The sequence below is a fragment of the Vollenhovia emeryi genome, unplaced genomic scaffold (assembly GCF_000949405.1).
Source record: "Vollenhovia emeryi isolate VEMERY1.0 unplaced genomic scaffold, V.emery_V1.0 DF939184.1, whole genome shotgun sequence".
Taxonomy (NCBI): Eukaryota; Metazoa; Arthropoda; class Insecta; order Hymenoptera; family Formicidae; genus Vollenhovia; species Vollenhovia emeryi.
Genome location: NW_011967182.1, coordinates 462,894 through 480,758, shown reverse-complemented (window position 1 = coordinate 480,758; position 17,865 = coordinate 462,894). Strand labels below are relative to the sequence as shown.

The window sequence follows — 17,865 nt, the reverse complement described above, 5'->3', positions numbered from 1 at the left end:
TCTCTAAAAATTAATCAGTGCATCATTACTGTAAATCAGTGAATATTCATTGTTTTCAGTAATAAACCACTGAGTGATTTTTAGAGAATAACCCTTCAGGGTACTTAAGCCCCTCCACCACGACAAGGTAGTACCCGAGGAGGGGATTATCAACAAGAAACTGTGCAATTACATATGTGTATATATAGAAAAATGAATATCGAATGAACATAAATTAGTGTTGCTATTTAATGCACGACGTGAGAGAGATTCATCCAATCGAAAGATTAATTCGCACTCTCGATCTTGGGACAAAATCAATTTTCTCGGAATTTATCAATAATGCCTCATAAACTAATAATCCGAGATGAGCCATTCTTATCTCGTTAGAAGCGCTGAAATCTTAGCTTTCCAACGAGACCAAGATCATCTTGCTACGATTTTTCTGTGCGACGATTTTGACGATTATATTGGCTCGCGATCTCGATCTCGGAAGAAAATCAATTTTATTTTCAGAAATATTAAACGATAACTCATAAACTAATAATCCGAGATGAGCCATTCTTATCTCGTTAGAAGCGCTGAAATCTTAGCTTTCCAACGAAACCAGGACCATCTTCCTACGATTTTTTTGTGCGAAGTTATTTACGTTTATATCGACTCGCGATCTTAATCTTCATTCAGAAGCAGCAGACGGCGCGTATATGCGGCGTCTCGCGCGGCGTCTCGCGCGGCGTATCGCGCGACGATGTTTACTACGAACAGGTGTTCCTCGTATGTTTTGATGCCAGTTTTTTGGGGACGTAGTACTACTCGCGTAAAATTCGCGCGGCCTTCTTTCATGAATGGTGCGCGCGCGCCCGATTTTTAAAACGCTATAACTCGGCGAAAAATCGACGTAGCGAGATGAACCAAAAACCAAACTTTTTCGTTTCGCATACCGCAGATGTCTAAGCTGAATATGTATGCCTTTATCATGAAACTTACACACGGCAATGGAATAAAAATTAAAATTCTGATGTATAAATTATATGTATAACTGCTAAATATAAAAATTGACTGGCAAACTATATTAGACTGTATAGCAAGATTGCCCAATAAAATTGTATTAGTGAATATAGAATAAAGGCTAATGTAACGCCAATGTTTCGTATCAATAATTGCACTGTATTGCATTTACATTCCCAATACTACGCCAATACTTTGTGCTATCCGGGCTTTATCAACACTTTATATTATAATTCAACTACAGATTTAATATTTTTATTTTCATTGCAAGAAAGTAATTGCAAAGTAACGATTCGTTACTTTTTGAGTAACTGTAACGCATTACTTTTCAGAATTAGTAACTTGTAACTGTAACTAGTTACATTTTTAGCGAAAAAACTGTAACTGTAATTAGATACTTTTGTAAAGTAACTTTCCCAACCCTGATTCCTAGTACCTCATTTAATATATCAAGAATATGCGAGGGTAATTAGGTGACGAGTTGATAAGTATTTCATGGACAGGAAGGGAAATTGTGATCGCGATACAATTGATATTCGGGAGAGTCTAAAGTCCCGCTTAATCCTCGATGCTTAATAATATCGCGTCAGGCGGTCTTACGGACTTTTTCCTCGCCGTGGCTAATTATTTATCCGTTCGTGGAAAATGCACGTTGCAAAACGAGATCCCTGAAAGCCGTCCCCTTCTCACCCCTCGAGTTGCCCTTCTTCGGCTCCAACCTTGCGCGCGACACGCGACTAGGATCGAACGGCTAATTTTGGAAAGCGATAACTGAGTGAGCTTCGGAGTTGATGGAAGTTACGGAGCACACACTCGGCCCGTTTAATTTCGAAGGCAATCAGAGAAAGAGGATAGGCGGTGGACGCCTCTATCCAGCTATCCGTCGATCCATCTCGCGTCCACTCCTCTCGCTCTCTTCCTACGTACACGTCACCCTCGCCTCAGTCTCTCCATATCAGTTAGATGTTCATCCATTTGACTTCTCTCTCTCTCTCTCTCTTTCGCGAAAGGTCTCTCCCGCGCCGCGGCGAGTGGCACGAATGTAACGCTCGACAACGTAACGTTAATTCGTTTCTACGGCAAGACGTATGATGCTTTCGATAATAGCCTGCTTCAGCATTGCATCCGTTCGTTGGCAGTGCCTCTGTTACCGCCGTGTTGCTTGTCTATACCTGACCCAAATTGCATGCACTGCAATGCGAGGGCGCACCCCCTCTACAGTCGTCGAAATCGATTGGTATCGATGTGCCCGATGATAACCGATCGTCGAAGTTGAAAGATTTTAATGTACCCATCCAGAAAATACATAGAAAATGTTTCCTACACGCAGCGTCCGGTATACAAATGTTTTTATAGAAAATATAGTTGCGAGCTTGTGCACGCATATAGCATGTATAGTGGTAGATAACGATTAAAAATGTCAATTACAAATGTTTGTTAAATAACGTTCGGAATGGTCGATTGGCTCACTTTGAATGTATTTAACAAATATTTGTGACTATATGATCAGTAGCCGAGTGGTTACTTGCCACGTACATATATATGTACGTATATCCGTGACTCGAATTACATAAATCAGGTAGAGGGTGGTTCAGTGGTTGACATTGAGTGGCAGTTGAATGTGCAAAGCCCAGAATAATTATTATACGCATTCCAATAAGTGAGGTTCAAATGCGGACGTTTAATTACATTTAAATATGGCGCAATTAGCTAGATTATATAACCATTTATGTTTGTGTTGCAGCGCTTTTCAAATTATAGCGCATTCAAAATTCTCTCCCAGTCCGCCCGACAAACGATTCAAATAAGTATATGCTTCGCGTTCGATTTTGCCGCGTATCGATGAAGCTGCTTTTTCTTCCAGTCAATCCCCGCGGTAAAACTACGAATAACTCGCTTCGTTGCAGCTAATTGGGATGTAAATAGGAATATTTCCGTTCCAAAGAGTGAACAGCCGTTTCTTTACGCGGACCGTTTAATCGTTGTTCCCATTGCTCGTTGCTGTTGCGATTGGATGCACTAAGTGCATCACTATCTCTGGCCTGAATCGCAGTCGCCGGATGTACAATTCCGATCATCTCCATTGAGTGACATCAGGATATGGGATCGTCTGATAATTACTCTTTTAATTATACCGCCTGTTCCCGCATCGATCAATCAATGACGCTGGACTCTCGTGGTCGACGAGAGCTTTCGATTGATATTTATAGAATAAATGGCAGTTACACGTCTACGTTTGCGCACAAGAGATTGGGTCGAAGATCGATGATCCTGATGCCACCGACATTAGAAAACTTTGGAACAAATATAACAAATTTCGTGTCACTTTAGGAAATTTTTTTGATGAGCGAGGAGAAATGTTGAGAGACGCGGTGGGAAACCATGTTAAACGACTGTTTGTCGCTGCTGCGACCTATTTATTGTTATCGCAGAGAACATCGTTATTGAGAAGTATATTTCTTTTCGTGTGTCACACGTGGCGCGCTAATATTTAATAAGCTCATATTGCTTCCTCGCATACGGCATGTGCCGCACGTCGTCAGTGTGGCAATGCAATTTATGCATATGTCCCGAATTGCATGCACCGTATCCGAGATTGCCGCGATCGGCATTGATTGCCCCGGAAATTTCTGCTTATTACACTCGGGGACCCAGTGAGGCGTTCATTAACGGGTCGCATCGCAGATGTTGAATATGACTGTTTCGTTGTCCGAAAGAACGCTGTGGGAGATTCGGGAGATTTAAACTGATATTAATTGTGACGAAATAGCAGCACGTGTCATTGCGTCAATGCTCCTCCAATCGCTGTTTGCGAATTATGGATAATTAACGGACAATAGAGACGTCTCCTTTTTTTAACCAGCTGGCGAAGTTAAGGTAGACTATTCACGCAGTTGGTTCTCTAATGATCGATCAGCATTGTTCATCGGGTCCGCGGTCAAAAGAAAGCTTATTATTACGCTTATTAAAACCGACTTCCGACCCTTCGCGGCGACAGGGAGGGTAGCAGGAAGGGAAGGAGACGAACCGTCGTCGGCTGTCACAAAAGAGCAATGTCGATGGCCGTCGACGGCTAATTAGATAGAATAAGGTAATTCCACTTTTCAAGCGATAGAACAAAAACTAATCCGAAACCCTCCCTCTGCTTTTCTTTTCCAGGTGCGGAGGATGTGTTCAGGTTTACGGGAAACGAGACGCACACAGACTACTTTCGGCTGGTGCTCAGGGACGGGAACTATCTTCTGGTCGGCGGAAGGTAAATAGAGGATTCATTTGGAGCTAGTGCTTTAATTAAAGGGTCGCTTCTTCTTCTTCCACTTCTTATTCCTCTTCCTCTTGGTCTCTCCTCGCTCCCGAGTCTCCTCTTGGCCCTCCCGCCCATCCATCTTCCGACGTATCATTGCGCCGCTGTCTGCTCGAGCGCCTGAGATCGACGATGATCACAAGATAGATCGAAAATCGTGTAATTCCTTCCACATATATATCTTTTTGTGTGTGTGTGTGTATATATACACGTGGAAACTCATCTTATCGCGTAAATTGAATACTCGTTGACGAGTATTTTTTAATCCGGTCCGTACGACCCTCCCTGCCTGCCGAAGTCGATCCGGAATTCGGCCGACGTACTCCGTGTGCGGCGGCATGCGAGAGACATTCGCGAAATCTCCGCCCGTCCAAGAGTGCGCATTTTTAATTTCGATCGTTAAATTATGCATCGATCGCGAACGAGATACGTTATTCCGGAATGTATGGACTTTGGTAACAGAGGTAATGATCATTTTAATCGTAGAAATTAATTATGTGTGCATTGCCATGGACTCATTGGAATATCGTTAAATAATTATGAATTTCCTGTTTGACAACGATACTGCTAATCGCATCACAACCGTACACAACCTTCAAAATGCATTATTAATCAACATTGTATATTGCTCCAAGTTGTATCATAATTTCATTCTATAATATTCATTGTAGGGAAGTATCAGATCGGATATTCTCGCCAAATGAACATTTGGATCTCGAAAAATATCTTTTAATATAATAACACGTGGCAATTTACGCCGTTCTGTTTATTAAAGGCTAATGCACAATCAATTTTGTTCAATATACATAAACAAAAATTATTATATACCGCGGCTATGTTCCGTGATGAGATAATTAATCATGTCAAACACAATAATAGATGTCACATTATCACGACTGTTGGACCGTGTTGAATCGATTACCTACGGGCCATGCGTGAGTTAAACTCGCGTCTTTATTGTACGTAATATTGTCCAAAAATCGCATTTTGCAACACGATTTCCACGTATATCGAGCCCTATTGTAAAATTTCCTACAAGCACGCAGTTTGTCTATGAAGGAGGACAAACCTACCTCTACAATATCGTATTAAGAACAAATGCAATGTAAAGTGATTGCAGATACAAATCTCAATATATAAATTGTATGTCTATATAAATGCGGGCTTTGGATTCGTCATTAGGGGACGTATTCAAACAATTTGATTGCGCACTCCCGGTCGATCGATTAGCGCCGCGCGTTCTTCTTTTTTTCCCTCCTTCTCCCTCGGATTCTCGGTCATGCACGCAGATAAATCTATTCACGTTTCGTGTGCGCTGAATGCGCGCTGTACCAGCGCTGAAATCAGTCGGCAGAAGCGGCGATAATCAGGTCGTACACGGATTAAACGCATTGTGCGTGAATGAACTCTGATATATATCCAGGCTCGTTCGTTATTGATCGGATTACACTAATTGCTCGGCCGATTTGCCGAGCTCCGCCGCCATCACCATTACAATCGCCGCCGCGTGCACGCTGTCGGTGATCGAAAAATCGGTTTCTTGCTCGTTACGTCGGGAATGCCTCGGTGATCGTCCCGCGATCGGCGCGACGCGCAGCAGCGAACACGGAGGGATTCTTCCCCTTTAAAGTGCTTCTAAGCATACGGCGGTGCGCTTAATGAAGAAGAGTTAACGATCGACTGCCGAAACTTCACAAACGCCGCTTTTCCAGCTAAACCCGTGCTAACCAGACAGTCTCGCTTCGCTCCGTTGATGTCTACTTTAGTATCTAACTTTGCAACTTGAACAACTCTTTCCTTCATCCAACGTACGTCAGAATCCTTCCGCTTCCTAGATGCATGCGAAACATACCAGTGACCACGGTTTAGAGTTTAAAGAAGATTTCTGAGAGAGAGCAGGTTTTCGTCGCGAGAATTTGTTGAGTAGAGATCGTATCGCACTCTCTCGTCACGAAAGTTCGACGCGTGGCTATTTAGCTATCTTGCACGCCAAAGAATCTTCACTTTTTAACGGGAGCGCCGTATGTGATCCTCGTTTCAGAAATCTCGTGCATAATCTCAGTCTGACCGACCTGACGGAGCAGCAGAGGCTGACCTGGTACTCGACGGAGAACGACGTGAAGATGTGCGTCGTCAAAGGCACGCCCGAGGAGAACTGCCAGAACTATATTCGCATCCTGGTGAAGACCGGGGCGAACAACCTTTTTGTGTGCGCCACCAACGCCTTCAAGCCCATGTGCCGTGATTACACGGTACACGCGGGCAACTACACGAACGTGAAGGAGAAGGGCGGCCAGGCGAGGTGCCCGTACGACCCGCAGCACAACAGCACCTTCGTCTACGTCGACGGTGAACTCTACACCGGCACGGTCGCCGATTTCGCGGGCATGGACCCGATAATCTACAGGGAGCCGCTGCAGACCGAGCAGTACGACTCGATGAGTCTGAACGGTGAGTGAGGAGGCTAAATCCAATCGTCAATTCTCGCCGCGGGTGATTGATGACGCTTAATGATCGCGTTCTGCTGATTTACATTGAAAGTCGGCGGTTAACTTCGATCGCAACTCCGGGATATCAATTTTCATTTTCGCCGCGCGCTTTTGCCATTAATTCGACATGGCGACAAGTGCGGTTTGAAGTCGGTAGTTAATGATCGAAACTCGGAATATTAATTTTCATCGCGGCGAGTTGTAAATTATCATTATCGCGGCGAGCCGTAGATTACCAAGCGCGGGATATCTCAAATGTGTACAGATGTTATTTCAAAAGGCATTTAATAATTTCTGACGTTATTTTGCAAAGTGCTCCGGCTCTCTCGGAGCTACAAGATGAAATGTTTACTCTGGAAACGCTTGAATTAGTTTATTTTACTTGTTTATTATTCCTAGTTCCGCCGAGGTATAGCATCGAGGACGGTTTCTCTGCAAATAGTGATTCTAAGAGTCACGAGAGATCGGATCGCAATTAGACCGAGCTAATTGGATGCGATAGATAGCTTATAACCGGAGATCCGATTAATTCAATCGTTACTTTCTAATTGCGAGGAGCTGTAGCGAGACAGAGAGAGAGAGGGGGGGGGGAGAGACCCGTTATTTGTATCTCTTGAAAGTTTGCGTTTCTGTATCGGCTCTCAGTCCCGGCGCTTTGCGAACTCCTCCGTTTCTTAACAATAAGACAATAGTCGCATTTATCGAAAGTATCCGCGGAAGTTTACGGAAGAAAGTTTACCCCGGGATTCGCATTATCCGGAGAATCGAATAAGAAAAGTTGAGAATGTGGAGGTGGACCGGTGGGTGATTCGATATTAAATAAAAATGATCAATAAGCCGGACCGGAGTGCCATACGGAGGGAAGGGCGGCTCCCGAATGAACGGAATTGCGCCAAACTTTTCGCGGCGTCGTTTATATTTCACCTGGTGGTTCGCCAGGTTGCCACCCAGGCTATTATCGTTCTCACGCGCAACTTTAATCACGTCGCTTTACCGCGCTTACCAACTTCTGAAATTATCCTATTAATATTCCGGCGCGACATAATTATTGTCCATTATCGACCTCGTTACGCCGCCGTCAAAACGTGATCCCTCTCCGGGAGCGGAAGGCGGTCGCCGCCGCGCCTGGGACAAACACGTGTCTGAATGTTTGAAAATCGCGCGGCAGGTCCCGCATAATACACACCCGTGTCCATTAAAGTTCAACTACGAGTTCGATTTGCGCACCAAGTTTCGGTCGGTGCGCGCCGGGTCGACTTTGAAAATCCGAGCGCCCCGGGAAAATTATTCGCAGAAATGTCGCGCGATCGGAGCCGCGACCGTGTTCCCCTCCGGGGATGGGGAGAGGGTGCCCTTAATCCACACGGTGTAATTCCGGGATTAACCGTGCGTGTACGTGGTTCTCTAAGCTCTCGCCCTCTCCATGCCGTCGTACTTGCTCTCAAGATTATTCCGCGGATCTTCCGGACTGGTATAACGCGACGGAGCAGCGCCGTGCTCATCGGCTCGAAACTCGCCACGTTGCGTCGTAACGTTGCAGGCAACGTCTGCGGCAGGAGCCGCGATATCGCCGGAGGTCGGGCAACTGCGTGATTTTTAACTGACAAAATGTCGCTATTGTTTAACTCATGTCCGACCAAATTGGATTCTATTCCATTCGGCGTTTCCCGAATTTTTCCGCGATTTCATATTTTTTATTTGGCTACATTCGAAATATGTGAAAATACACCGCACGGTTTTTTTTGCCCCTCTTCCATTTAACGAAATTTAAACACGATTTTAATTAACGCTGTAGACATAACAGATTTTTATCGCGCTTTTTGAAACATGTTGATACACGCTATACGATTTCCACGGTTATCGATGAGTTCTTTGTTCGCCCAACATTGCCGCTCATATACGTCGCGCATGGACCCTTTGTAGATTTAATAAATTAAAAACCGGTTTTCTCGACGTCGCACCCGGTGTATTATGCGAAACTTCAAAGTACCGTCTTCGTCGTCACGGCGTTAAAATTGATACGTCACTTTGCTCGAGGCGGAGACAGCGGGGGGCCTCCCGGTCCACCCGGGGTATTTTAATTGAATGGTGTACGAGAGAGCACTAATCAAGTTTCTCCACCCGTTGGACAATATTGATTTTCTCTCCGTCCGTCGAAAATTCAATTCCATCCTGTCGGCGCTCCTCCGGCACCCTCGGCGGATCGCGAATCGAAAATCTTGGGGACGGAGGACCGCGCTCGTCCGGGAGAAGCATTTTTCTCTAATCGGCCGCGGTGGGAGATCAGGGAAGGCGAAACTCGGGAGAGGAGGGCCAGCGGAAGTGTTTCCCTTTCGGGGAAAGGGTCCCGCCAGTCCTCGCCGCGAATTTTCCGCGGCACTTTGTCTCGGCGGTGGTGCAGTTAAACGCGACGTGGGACGCGAGGTGGAAAGGACGAAGGGAGGAAGGAAGGAAGGAAGGAAGGAAGCGAGCCGGCGACGACAGATAGAGGGAGGGAGAGAGAGAGAGAGAGAGAAAGGGATAGGAGAGCTGAAGGAGCTCTCTCGCTAAGGGGTTGGGTAAAACGAGGAGAATTTATGGGGCGGAGAGCGACGGGTCGTTCGGATATATACCTACGTGGCATGGCGAGATTAATATTACTTTATGAATCCTAAGAAGCTTATGAAAACCCTGTCAAGTTAATAAATCGATAAAGTTTTCCCACTTTATCGGGCGGTCGACCGGGACGGCGCGGCGGAACCGCGCGTTTTACCGGGCAACGGCGTTGAAAACAGAAAATAAAAGGGCCCCTTGTACACGTGGCCGACTTATTATCGGCGATCGCAGTTGCGCGGGGTGTACTTTTCGCCGACGTTGAATCCTTCGAGTGGCGAACCGCCGCGGTTCGATTTCGCGTCCTGCCGCATCCTCGCAGATTCGAAACGATCATCAACAGTCGTACGTAATTTTCGAGCGTTAATAATCGGGCCTAATGCGCCGTTTGTCAACGTAAGTGTCTTGACGCACTTAATCGCCGGTAACTGCGCCCAATTAATTACCGCGTTTGTCGAAATTAATGGCACAATTAAGGGGAACGTTTGTTAACGTAAATAACCGGGCGCCTCTCGGTTGCCTTAACTTTTTGAGCCGCTCGAACGCCCAGGAGAATTAATGCTCATCGCGCGACGTCGAGTGGAAATGGAAGTTTTTAAATAAATCGGCGGCGAGATTTTCCGCCCCGTATTTTCCCAGGCGCCGCATGAGCGTTGTCTGCTTTATTACACACCATCGATTGCGTTCCAGTAGGTGGTTATTACGTTCATTTATTTATAAGGAGAATTTATGGCGCCATTTACTATCGCCGCGCTGCGCGCAGACGCGCGCGCGCGCGCCCCGCGAAAACTGGCGATAGCGCAGTTAGTAATAATGGCTACACATTCTAATTGCAGCACCGAACTTCGTGAGCTCCATGTCCCAGGGAGACTTCGTCTACTTCTTCTTCAGGGAGACCGCCGTAGAATATATCAATTGCGGCAAGGTAAGGAATCGCCGGCGATTAATCGCCGCTATATATCACCCACGTGGATTTTACGAGAGGGAGGAATCTCGCGTAGCGCGCGTTCGCGTAATTATCGGATCGTCGTGAACACCCGTCTGTCGAAAGTATCGAGATTTGAACATGCGCGGGCGCCCGGCGATAAAAATCGACCGATCGATCAAGAGCGGCAGCGCTCGTTCAAACGGCATTAGTTCCGCCACGTCACTTTCGCGCCTAAGATTTAATACTCCGGCGCGCTTTCGCGCCGCGAATCGCGAAATTTGCACGACAAAAGCCCGGCTCGCGACTATGAAAGTCCCGTCGCAATATTTGGCTCGGCGAATTAGCGCACGGCCAACGGATAACAATAGAGTGGAAGAATTGCGTCGGATGAGATTAAGTTTCGCCGGGTCGGACGCGGATAATACGCGCGAAAAAGTTTCGAAGGTCCACAGCCACACGCGTATTCTTACTTTCCTCCCTTTCCCCTCAACATTTTTTAACGGCGGCAGTAAGGCGATTACGATTTCCTTCGTTTCCCGTCGTTTTGCATTGAAGATCGAGCTTTCAGAAGCTCGTCACCCGCCCTCTCCCCCCCTTTCCCGTTACACGCGTAGAGAACGAAGGTCTCTGTGCCCCGCGGCAGCCTAGAGCCGTACGGAGCGTCGGGATTCATTGTGGACCGAAGCTCAGGCTGAGGCTCGACTTATTGTCAAAGGCGGAGCCGGGATCTCCCGTTGCCCTCTGATAATGACGCATAATTTTATGGCGAGCGAAGGATAAAGCCGGGAACGGGGGGAAAAAGTTGGGACGCGGTATTATGGATAAAGATTGCGGCTGCTCCTCCCGCGGGCGAGGAACGTCGCGGAGAAATTTTATGCGACCCGGAATAAATTTATAATCTCGGCGGGGCAACAATAAATCATTCCGTGCGGATCTTCGAAATCGCGCGCGTGAGAGAGAGCTCGGTTCCGTTTTCTCCGTTTTATATTCGTTCACTCGCTCGAGTACACGCTCGCGAGTTCTATTTTAATTACAGGTCGCGATAAATTCGCCTGTAAATCACCGCGCGCCCGTTTTATCCTCTTTACCGCGCGGTATATTCCACGGTGTACTCTTTGCAAATCGCGCTTTTTTTCCCTCCAAGTCACGGCACAATCTCGCACAGGCTGCTCCGCGCAGGAAGTTTTGCGCGATCTTTATGCGGCGCTTCGCGCCGCTCCGGAAACGTGCGTGTCACTTTAATAGCGCGCGTAAAAGCTGGAACTCGATTTCCTCATTCATCCGCTCTCGCCCTTTTTCCCCCGTGGTGCATTTTTTCGGAGGCGGGAGGAGAGGAAAATAAAATTTTCTCGCCTTACGCTCTCTCCGACGATGAAAAATTTACGACACGCAATTTTCGCGTTTTGCAGGCCGTCTACTCTCGCGTGGCGCGAGTCTGTAAATACGACCGGGGCGGACCGCATCGTTTTCGTAACAGGTGGACGTCGTTCCTGAAGTCGCGTCTCAATTGCTCCGTCACCGGCGACTTCCCATTCTACTTTAACGAAATACGTAAGTCGACATGGTGCGCGTCCCCACGAGTAGAACAATCGGAATGGACGCGACACTGTTTTTTTTTTATAAATAAGTTTAGGAATTTAGATTCTGAATGAGAACTAGTGGAGTCTCTATAGTCAGGCCAACAGACTAGTTCTGGCAAAATTCTGGGAGAGAGAGGGCTATACGTTCGCTATTTCTACCTTTTTCTTTCTCTTTCCTTCTCTTTCCGTTTCTTTTTCCGCTTTCTCTTTGTTTCTTTCTGGAGTTGCCAGAAGTAGAACGTCCAATCAAAAATTGCTCTTTGCTGACCAGATTCTGATTAAAAGGACTAACCTTGTGTTACCACTGCTTTTGAACTACTACCGTGATATTGCTACACATTGTATATGGAAGTTGACGATGTCATAACTATTCATTATGCATAAGCGAAGGCGTAGTATAACTAGTAGGTCCACTCTCTGTCGGGCCCTTTGATCTTTGCGGTCCCGATCACGTGGTATCCCGCCATGTCGTTGGTGCAAATCCAGCGGCGTGTGTGTGTAAACGTACTCACCAAACTACACTACCATACATACTTTTTTCTCATTGGTCTGGCCAGAGACTCAGTCATGAATCTTTTCCTCAAGCGTGAACTCGTGAAAAGTGAAAATTTTTGTTGACAAATTCGTTAATGAAATTTTTCGCTTTTCACGAGTTTACGCTAGAGAAAAATATTCATGATCGAGCCCCTGGTCTAGTCACGAAGATAGCGGATGCGCAGAAGGGATTGACGCAAAACCAAACAAATGACGGAGTGAACACTAGTTATACTATGACTGTACCACCCAGTCTGATTATGAGTAAATATTGGACTCGCATCTGTTTTCCCAAAATCCCTTAACGATCGAAAAAATAGTCTTTTTGTGATATTTTATATATTGCATCGACGAGGATACGTCTACGTCTTTTAGAGCCACCGGATGTTTTATCGTTTATATTATACAGGTGGATTGAAAATATTTAATTTACAGCTTAAAGTATCACGATATTTCGATGTTAGAATTTTGATCTTCAAGTTACTTATAAGAGAAAACTTCTTCTACTAGTCAGTTGCACAAACGTTACCTATCAACTGGGGGTTAATCGATTCTCTGTCACTTCTTAGATAATATGTATAGAAAAAGATGGGAAGTCGGCTAACTACTGGTTAACAGTTAACTGGTGATTCTGAAACCCCTAAGGAAAGCTTTTTAACTCGGAAATTCAAAAAATTATGAAACTCTGACGATACCTAGAGGATGGTCTGATATGTAGCGAGCTATTTTTGTTGTTGTTTGAATTTACCCTGAAGGGATAACCCGTCTTTCGTTTTTGTTTTTCAGCGATGAGAGAAAATAGAACAAAATTTTATAGGGGAAATTTTATACGATTTCTTTTAGTGAGATTTATCGATTGTTTAAAGAATTCTATAAAATATATAAACAAAAGCAGAAGGAACATATTCTCGATATTCCTATACACAAATAAATGAACATGTAAAAAAAATAGGTCATCTTCCAGATATAAAATAAACTTCCATTTGATTTGATCCCTTCAGGACAAATAGCCTAGTATATCAGGACATCTCCTGTGCATTAGCTAAGGTTTCATAATTTTGTGAATTTCCGAGTTGCGAATCTTCTCTCGTGAGTATCAGCGTACGAGTACGAGTATCCCTGGAAGCGCAAATGCGTCCACTAGCTGCGGGATTAATCGTATCGTCGCGATTCCCGAGTACACATTCCCCGAATTTAAGAATCTGTCTCGATCGCAGAGTCGACGACCGAGCTGATATCTGGCCAGTACGGTGGCACGTCGGCCCAGCTTATCTACGGTACCTTCACGACGCCGGTGAACAGTATAAGCGGGTCGGCGGTGTGCGCGTTTTCGCTGCAGGACATCGCCGACACCTTCGGCGGTAATTTCAAGGAGCAGGGCGCCCTCAATTCCAACTGGCTGCCGGTGCAGGACGCGAAGGTGCCGGACCCGCGGCCCGGCCAATGCACCAATGACTCACGCACACTGCCGGACCTGACGCTCAACTTCATCAACACGCACTCGCTGATGGACGAGTCGGTGCCGAGCTTTTTCGGCCAGCCGATCGTTATACGCACCAGTTTCCAGTAAGTGAAAATCGCTCGAGAGCCAGGAGATTTCGGCCGCGAGCCGAAATCCAAATTGAACGCAAACTATACGCGCGCTTTAGAGCTTTCATCGCGCATCGTCGCGTCGCGTGTTTTGCATCGATGCGAGGTGCAGTTTACGTTACTGTACGTCCTACACGTTGACGCTTTTTACTTTTCCCGCCGATCCTTTTTTCATACAGCGAAACGCAGCGCAAGCGAGTCATAACATGCAAATTCACTCGTCGACGGTACAGATCGAGAGGCTTCAATAACGTGATCCCACCAATGTCTAGTTACAGATTCACTCAGATTGCCGTGGATCCTCAAGTGAAGACCCCGGGCGGCAAGACCTACGACGTCCTCTTTATCGGCACGGATAACGGCAAGGTGATCAAGGCGGTGAACGCAGAGTCCGCGGATTCTCATCAAAAGGTCAGCCCGGTCGTGATAGAGGAGATACAGGCGTTTCCGCCGACGGTGCCGGTTCGCGGCATCAAGGTCGTCCGAGCTTCGCAGGCGGGCGACGGCCTCGAGGACGGCCGATTGGTCGTCATCGCTGACAGCCAGGTACAGGCGCTGAGGCTCCACCGTTGCTACAGCGACAGGATACTGTCGTGCAGCGAGTGTGTTGCCCTGCAAGACCCGTACTGCGCCTGGGACAAAGTGGAGAACAAGTGCAGAGCCTTGGTCGGCCCGGCGTCGACAGATGCTAACAGGTTCCTGCAAAGCGTCGCGACCGGCGTGCACACGTCCTGCCCGGCGAGCAAGAGTCTCAACAAGGACGCCGGCAGCGTCGGCGCGATTTCCGCTAATCAGAACAAGTTCCCGCAGGACTCCATACCGAACAAGGACAGTCCCGGCGGCGAGATTATCAATATCATGCAGGACGAGGAACGAGATAGCTCAGGTAAGCTGCTTACGACAGTCAAGTCGAATTACTATCGTTTTGCGTTGTCGCAAGTGTAATTGATATTATCATTCTCAGGTCCAGAAGTATCCGCGGCTGACACGCCTCCACCGCAATACTCGGTGGAGACCCTGGTAATGGCCGTGGTAGCGGGCGCGCTAGCCGCATTGTTCGTCGGCTTTGTGGCCGGTTACTTGTGCGGCAGAAAGTGCAGGAAAGACGAGGATGACAATCTACCATATCCGGACACGGAATACGAATACTTCGAGCAACGCCAAAACGTCAACAGGTAAATACATTTGCTTCAATGGACAAACGGACTCGGCGGAAAGGATGACTTTTTACCATTTGCCGCTCTTAGTAATGTTTGCCTATCAACATTCAGCAGGCTGGCGCCCGAGCCGAAGCTGCTACCGCAGGAGGAGGTGACCTACGCAGAGCCGGTGTTGGTCCCGCAACCGCCGAAGCTTCAATCCCCGAAAGGTACCATGAGGAAACCACCGCCCACGCCCACGGAGACCCTCTTTCAGTTCCCAGACGGCTACGGTTTCCGCGGGGGCCCCCGCGGCGACAACTTCGGCACCCTTCGTTCCCATCAGGGCGACGCGTATCGCCGCAACGACGGCTTTGCGACCACGCGCAGTGTCAAGAAGGTTTATCTCTGAGAAACGAGCGAGGAGGGGGGTGGCCGTCACCGGAGCCTAGGACGGCCAGCGCGCAATCGCCACAACGCGACGACGGCCAGCAGGAGTAGTCGCGCTGTGACGTCCGGGGGACAGTCAAATCGTGAGCTCGCCGGCCCAAGGGCACTGGAATCGCCCTCGCCATCGTCGAGCGTGTCATCGAGTTCCCCGTCCCCTCCCTCCTCGTCACCCTCGCCCACCCTCGTACCGACCATGAGCGGCCAGCAGCCACCGCCGCCGCCAACGCCACCCTGCAGCTTCATCTATCGATCATAGTCGTTACCGTCGTCATCGTCGTCGCCATCATCGTCATCGTCGTCATCGTCATCGCCGTCGCCATCGCGATCACTGTCGTACTGTACTTTCGGCTCGGCGATGCGAGGGGATGAGAGAGAGAGAGAAAGGGCGCGTTCCACAGTCCTAGCGCGTTATTCCAAGATAAATGGAGCGACTAATCGAGAGGAGAATCCAGGCCAGAGATCTCGCAGTACTTCGATGGATGCCGCGATACTTTTCTTTTTTGCCTTTGATCCTCAAGCCTCTTATTTCACGCGTGACTTTCGTTTCGACGCTAATGTTGCTTTAGTCGTAATGAAAAATTAGGATGTTAGAGTTTTACGTCGATCGAGTCTAGATGTTGTCGTGCGTTTGTGGAATCGATCAAAGGTTTTCCAAATTGTGAAATCGGAATTGTTCGTCACGAGCATTGGGAAACGTCGAGTCAAGGTAGTTGTGCATAGAGCAGCTTCTTCGCAGGTTGCCTATTCGCGAATCGTCGCAGCGTTATAATGTAGCATTTCGTAATACTCGTAGGAACGACATTCCAGCCAGAAATGTTTCGGTAGACGTTACGATCATCATTTAGCTCGTTTATCACATTTTCAAGAGTAAATAAGGCGAACGCAACATTGTAGCGTAGCGATTATCGGTTATCGTAGATCTTTAGCACTAATAGCGCAAAAGAATGAGCATGTAGAATATAGGGAGAGAGCAGATTCTACGATTATCGATGCTCGAATTGTGTAAAAACTCGAGTGAACTTTGGTGATTAGGCTCGATTGACAAAATAGTGCGAACGTTGCGCGATGGTTTCGCAACAGAATGTCGTAATCTCCACTATTTTATTAATTGACAATTAGTATCGAGGTCGGTGTATTGTAAAGCTACACAGCATAGTATTACGACAAGGCTTTTTTCATAAAGTCAATTAAAGGAGACTATCCGCAAACTCGAAACACGCAATTTTTCTAACGTTGTAATATTTAATACGAGTGATTGATAGTGCCATTATAGACCACGTAACACTGCTGCGTGCCTCGAAATTGAAGACGATCACGATGATCGGCATTGTTGGCCGAATGTTTTTTCGCGATCGACCAAATGGATCATACGGAATGCATTAATTAACTGTACATAATAACGTCTTTGTGTCTTTGTATTTATATTTTTGTGTTTCGCGTGTCATTTCTTTCATAATTTATCTTCTTTTTATTTAGATTTTTAATATATTATATTGTACAAAGTGTTTATTAACGCCACACGTGAAGATTGTTTGGAGAGTTACTCGAACGTGAAACAGCATTTAAAAATTTTCATTGTAAAATAAAATGTCCGTATAAATTTATGCATTTTCACATTTTGATGAAATATTATTCTTATTCAGTTTTATTGTAATATTTTAAACAAACGTTTAAATTATGCATAAAATCGTGGAGATTGCTATATTGCATGATTTAAGAATACGTTAATCGATGTATCCGCGTCAGCAGCCAACTGACATCGATCTCGCTGCTGTCTATTTTTAGGATACCTTGAAATAGTCATTCAAGACGATATTAAGTACTTTCTAGTTTCTCGTATGCAAATGTCAGTTCTAGTTCTGTGTATGCTTCGGAGAGACGCGCGTTCTCGACGCCTGCACATATACGTAATGGAGAGAGAAAGAGAGCAGGAGGAAAAGTGAGAGGCACAGCGCTTATATGTACATAATACATATAGACAGAAAAAAGCATATACATCAGTTAGGAGTTACAAAGACACGGGAGGATTGGAAACGAAGACGAGAATCAGTCCATCTAAACCTGAGCCCGATGGTGTATGTAGACATCTATCTTAAAGTGCTTCTTATTTCAGTGTGTTTAGAGAAGTAAACATGTATGTGATATATTCTATATGAGACGAGATGCGCTCTCTGATCGTCGAAGGGACGAGAGAAATGCGGGGAGGGCTTTCTCACTCATCGGGCTCTCTCGACGGATCTGAGAGACGAGACGGACGCACGTGGTAATGGAA

At 46.6% G+C, this 17,865-nt stretch overlaps 1 protein-coding gene across 4 annotated transcripts in view; it reads left to right on the top strand.

Moving 5' to 3' along the window:
• LOC105562732 (semaphorin-1A) overlaps positions 1-15,559 on the top strand; it is a 191,542-nt gene extending 175,983 nt beyond the window's left edge. Inside the window, exons 2-9 of one of the 4 annotated variants that reach the window (XM_012013781.1) lie at positions 4,147-4,243; positions 6,333-6,742; positions 10,209-10,297; positions 11,710-11,851; positions 13,632-13,980; positions 14,277-14,890; positions 14,978-15,179; positions 15,252-15,559. In XM_012013781.1, the coding sequence (XP_011869171.1) occupies positions 4,147-4,243; positions 6,333-6,742; positions 10,209-10,297; positions 11,710-11,851; positions 13,632-13,980; positions 14,277-14,890; positions 14,978-15,179; positions 15,252-15,555 (2,207 nt within the window). In that variant the 3' untranslated portion in view covers positions 15,556-15,559. Of the gene's footprint in view, positions 1-4,146; positions 4,244-6,332; positions 6,743-10,208; positions 10,298-11,709; positions 11,852-13,631; positions 13,981-14,276; positions 14,891-14,968; positions 15,180-15,251 lie in introns of all 4 variants that reach the window. The other 3 variants (XM_012013783.1, XM_012013782.1, XM_012013780.1) reach the window with 3 other exon arrangements.
• Positions 15,560-17,865: the final 2,306 nt, after the last annotated feature.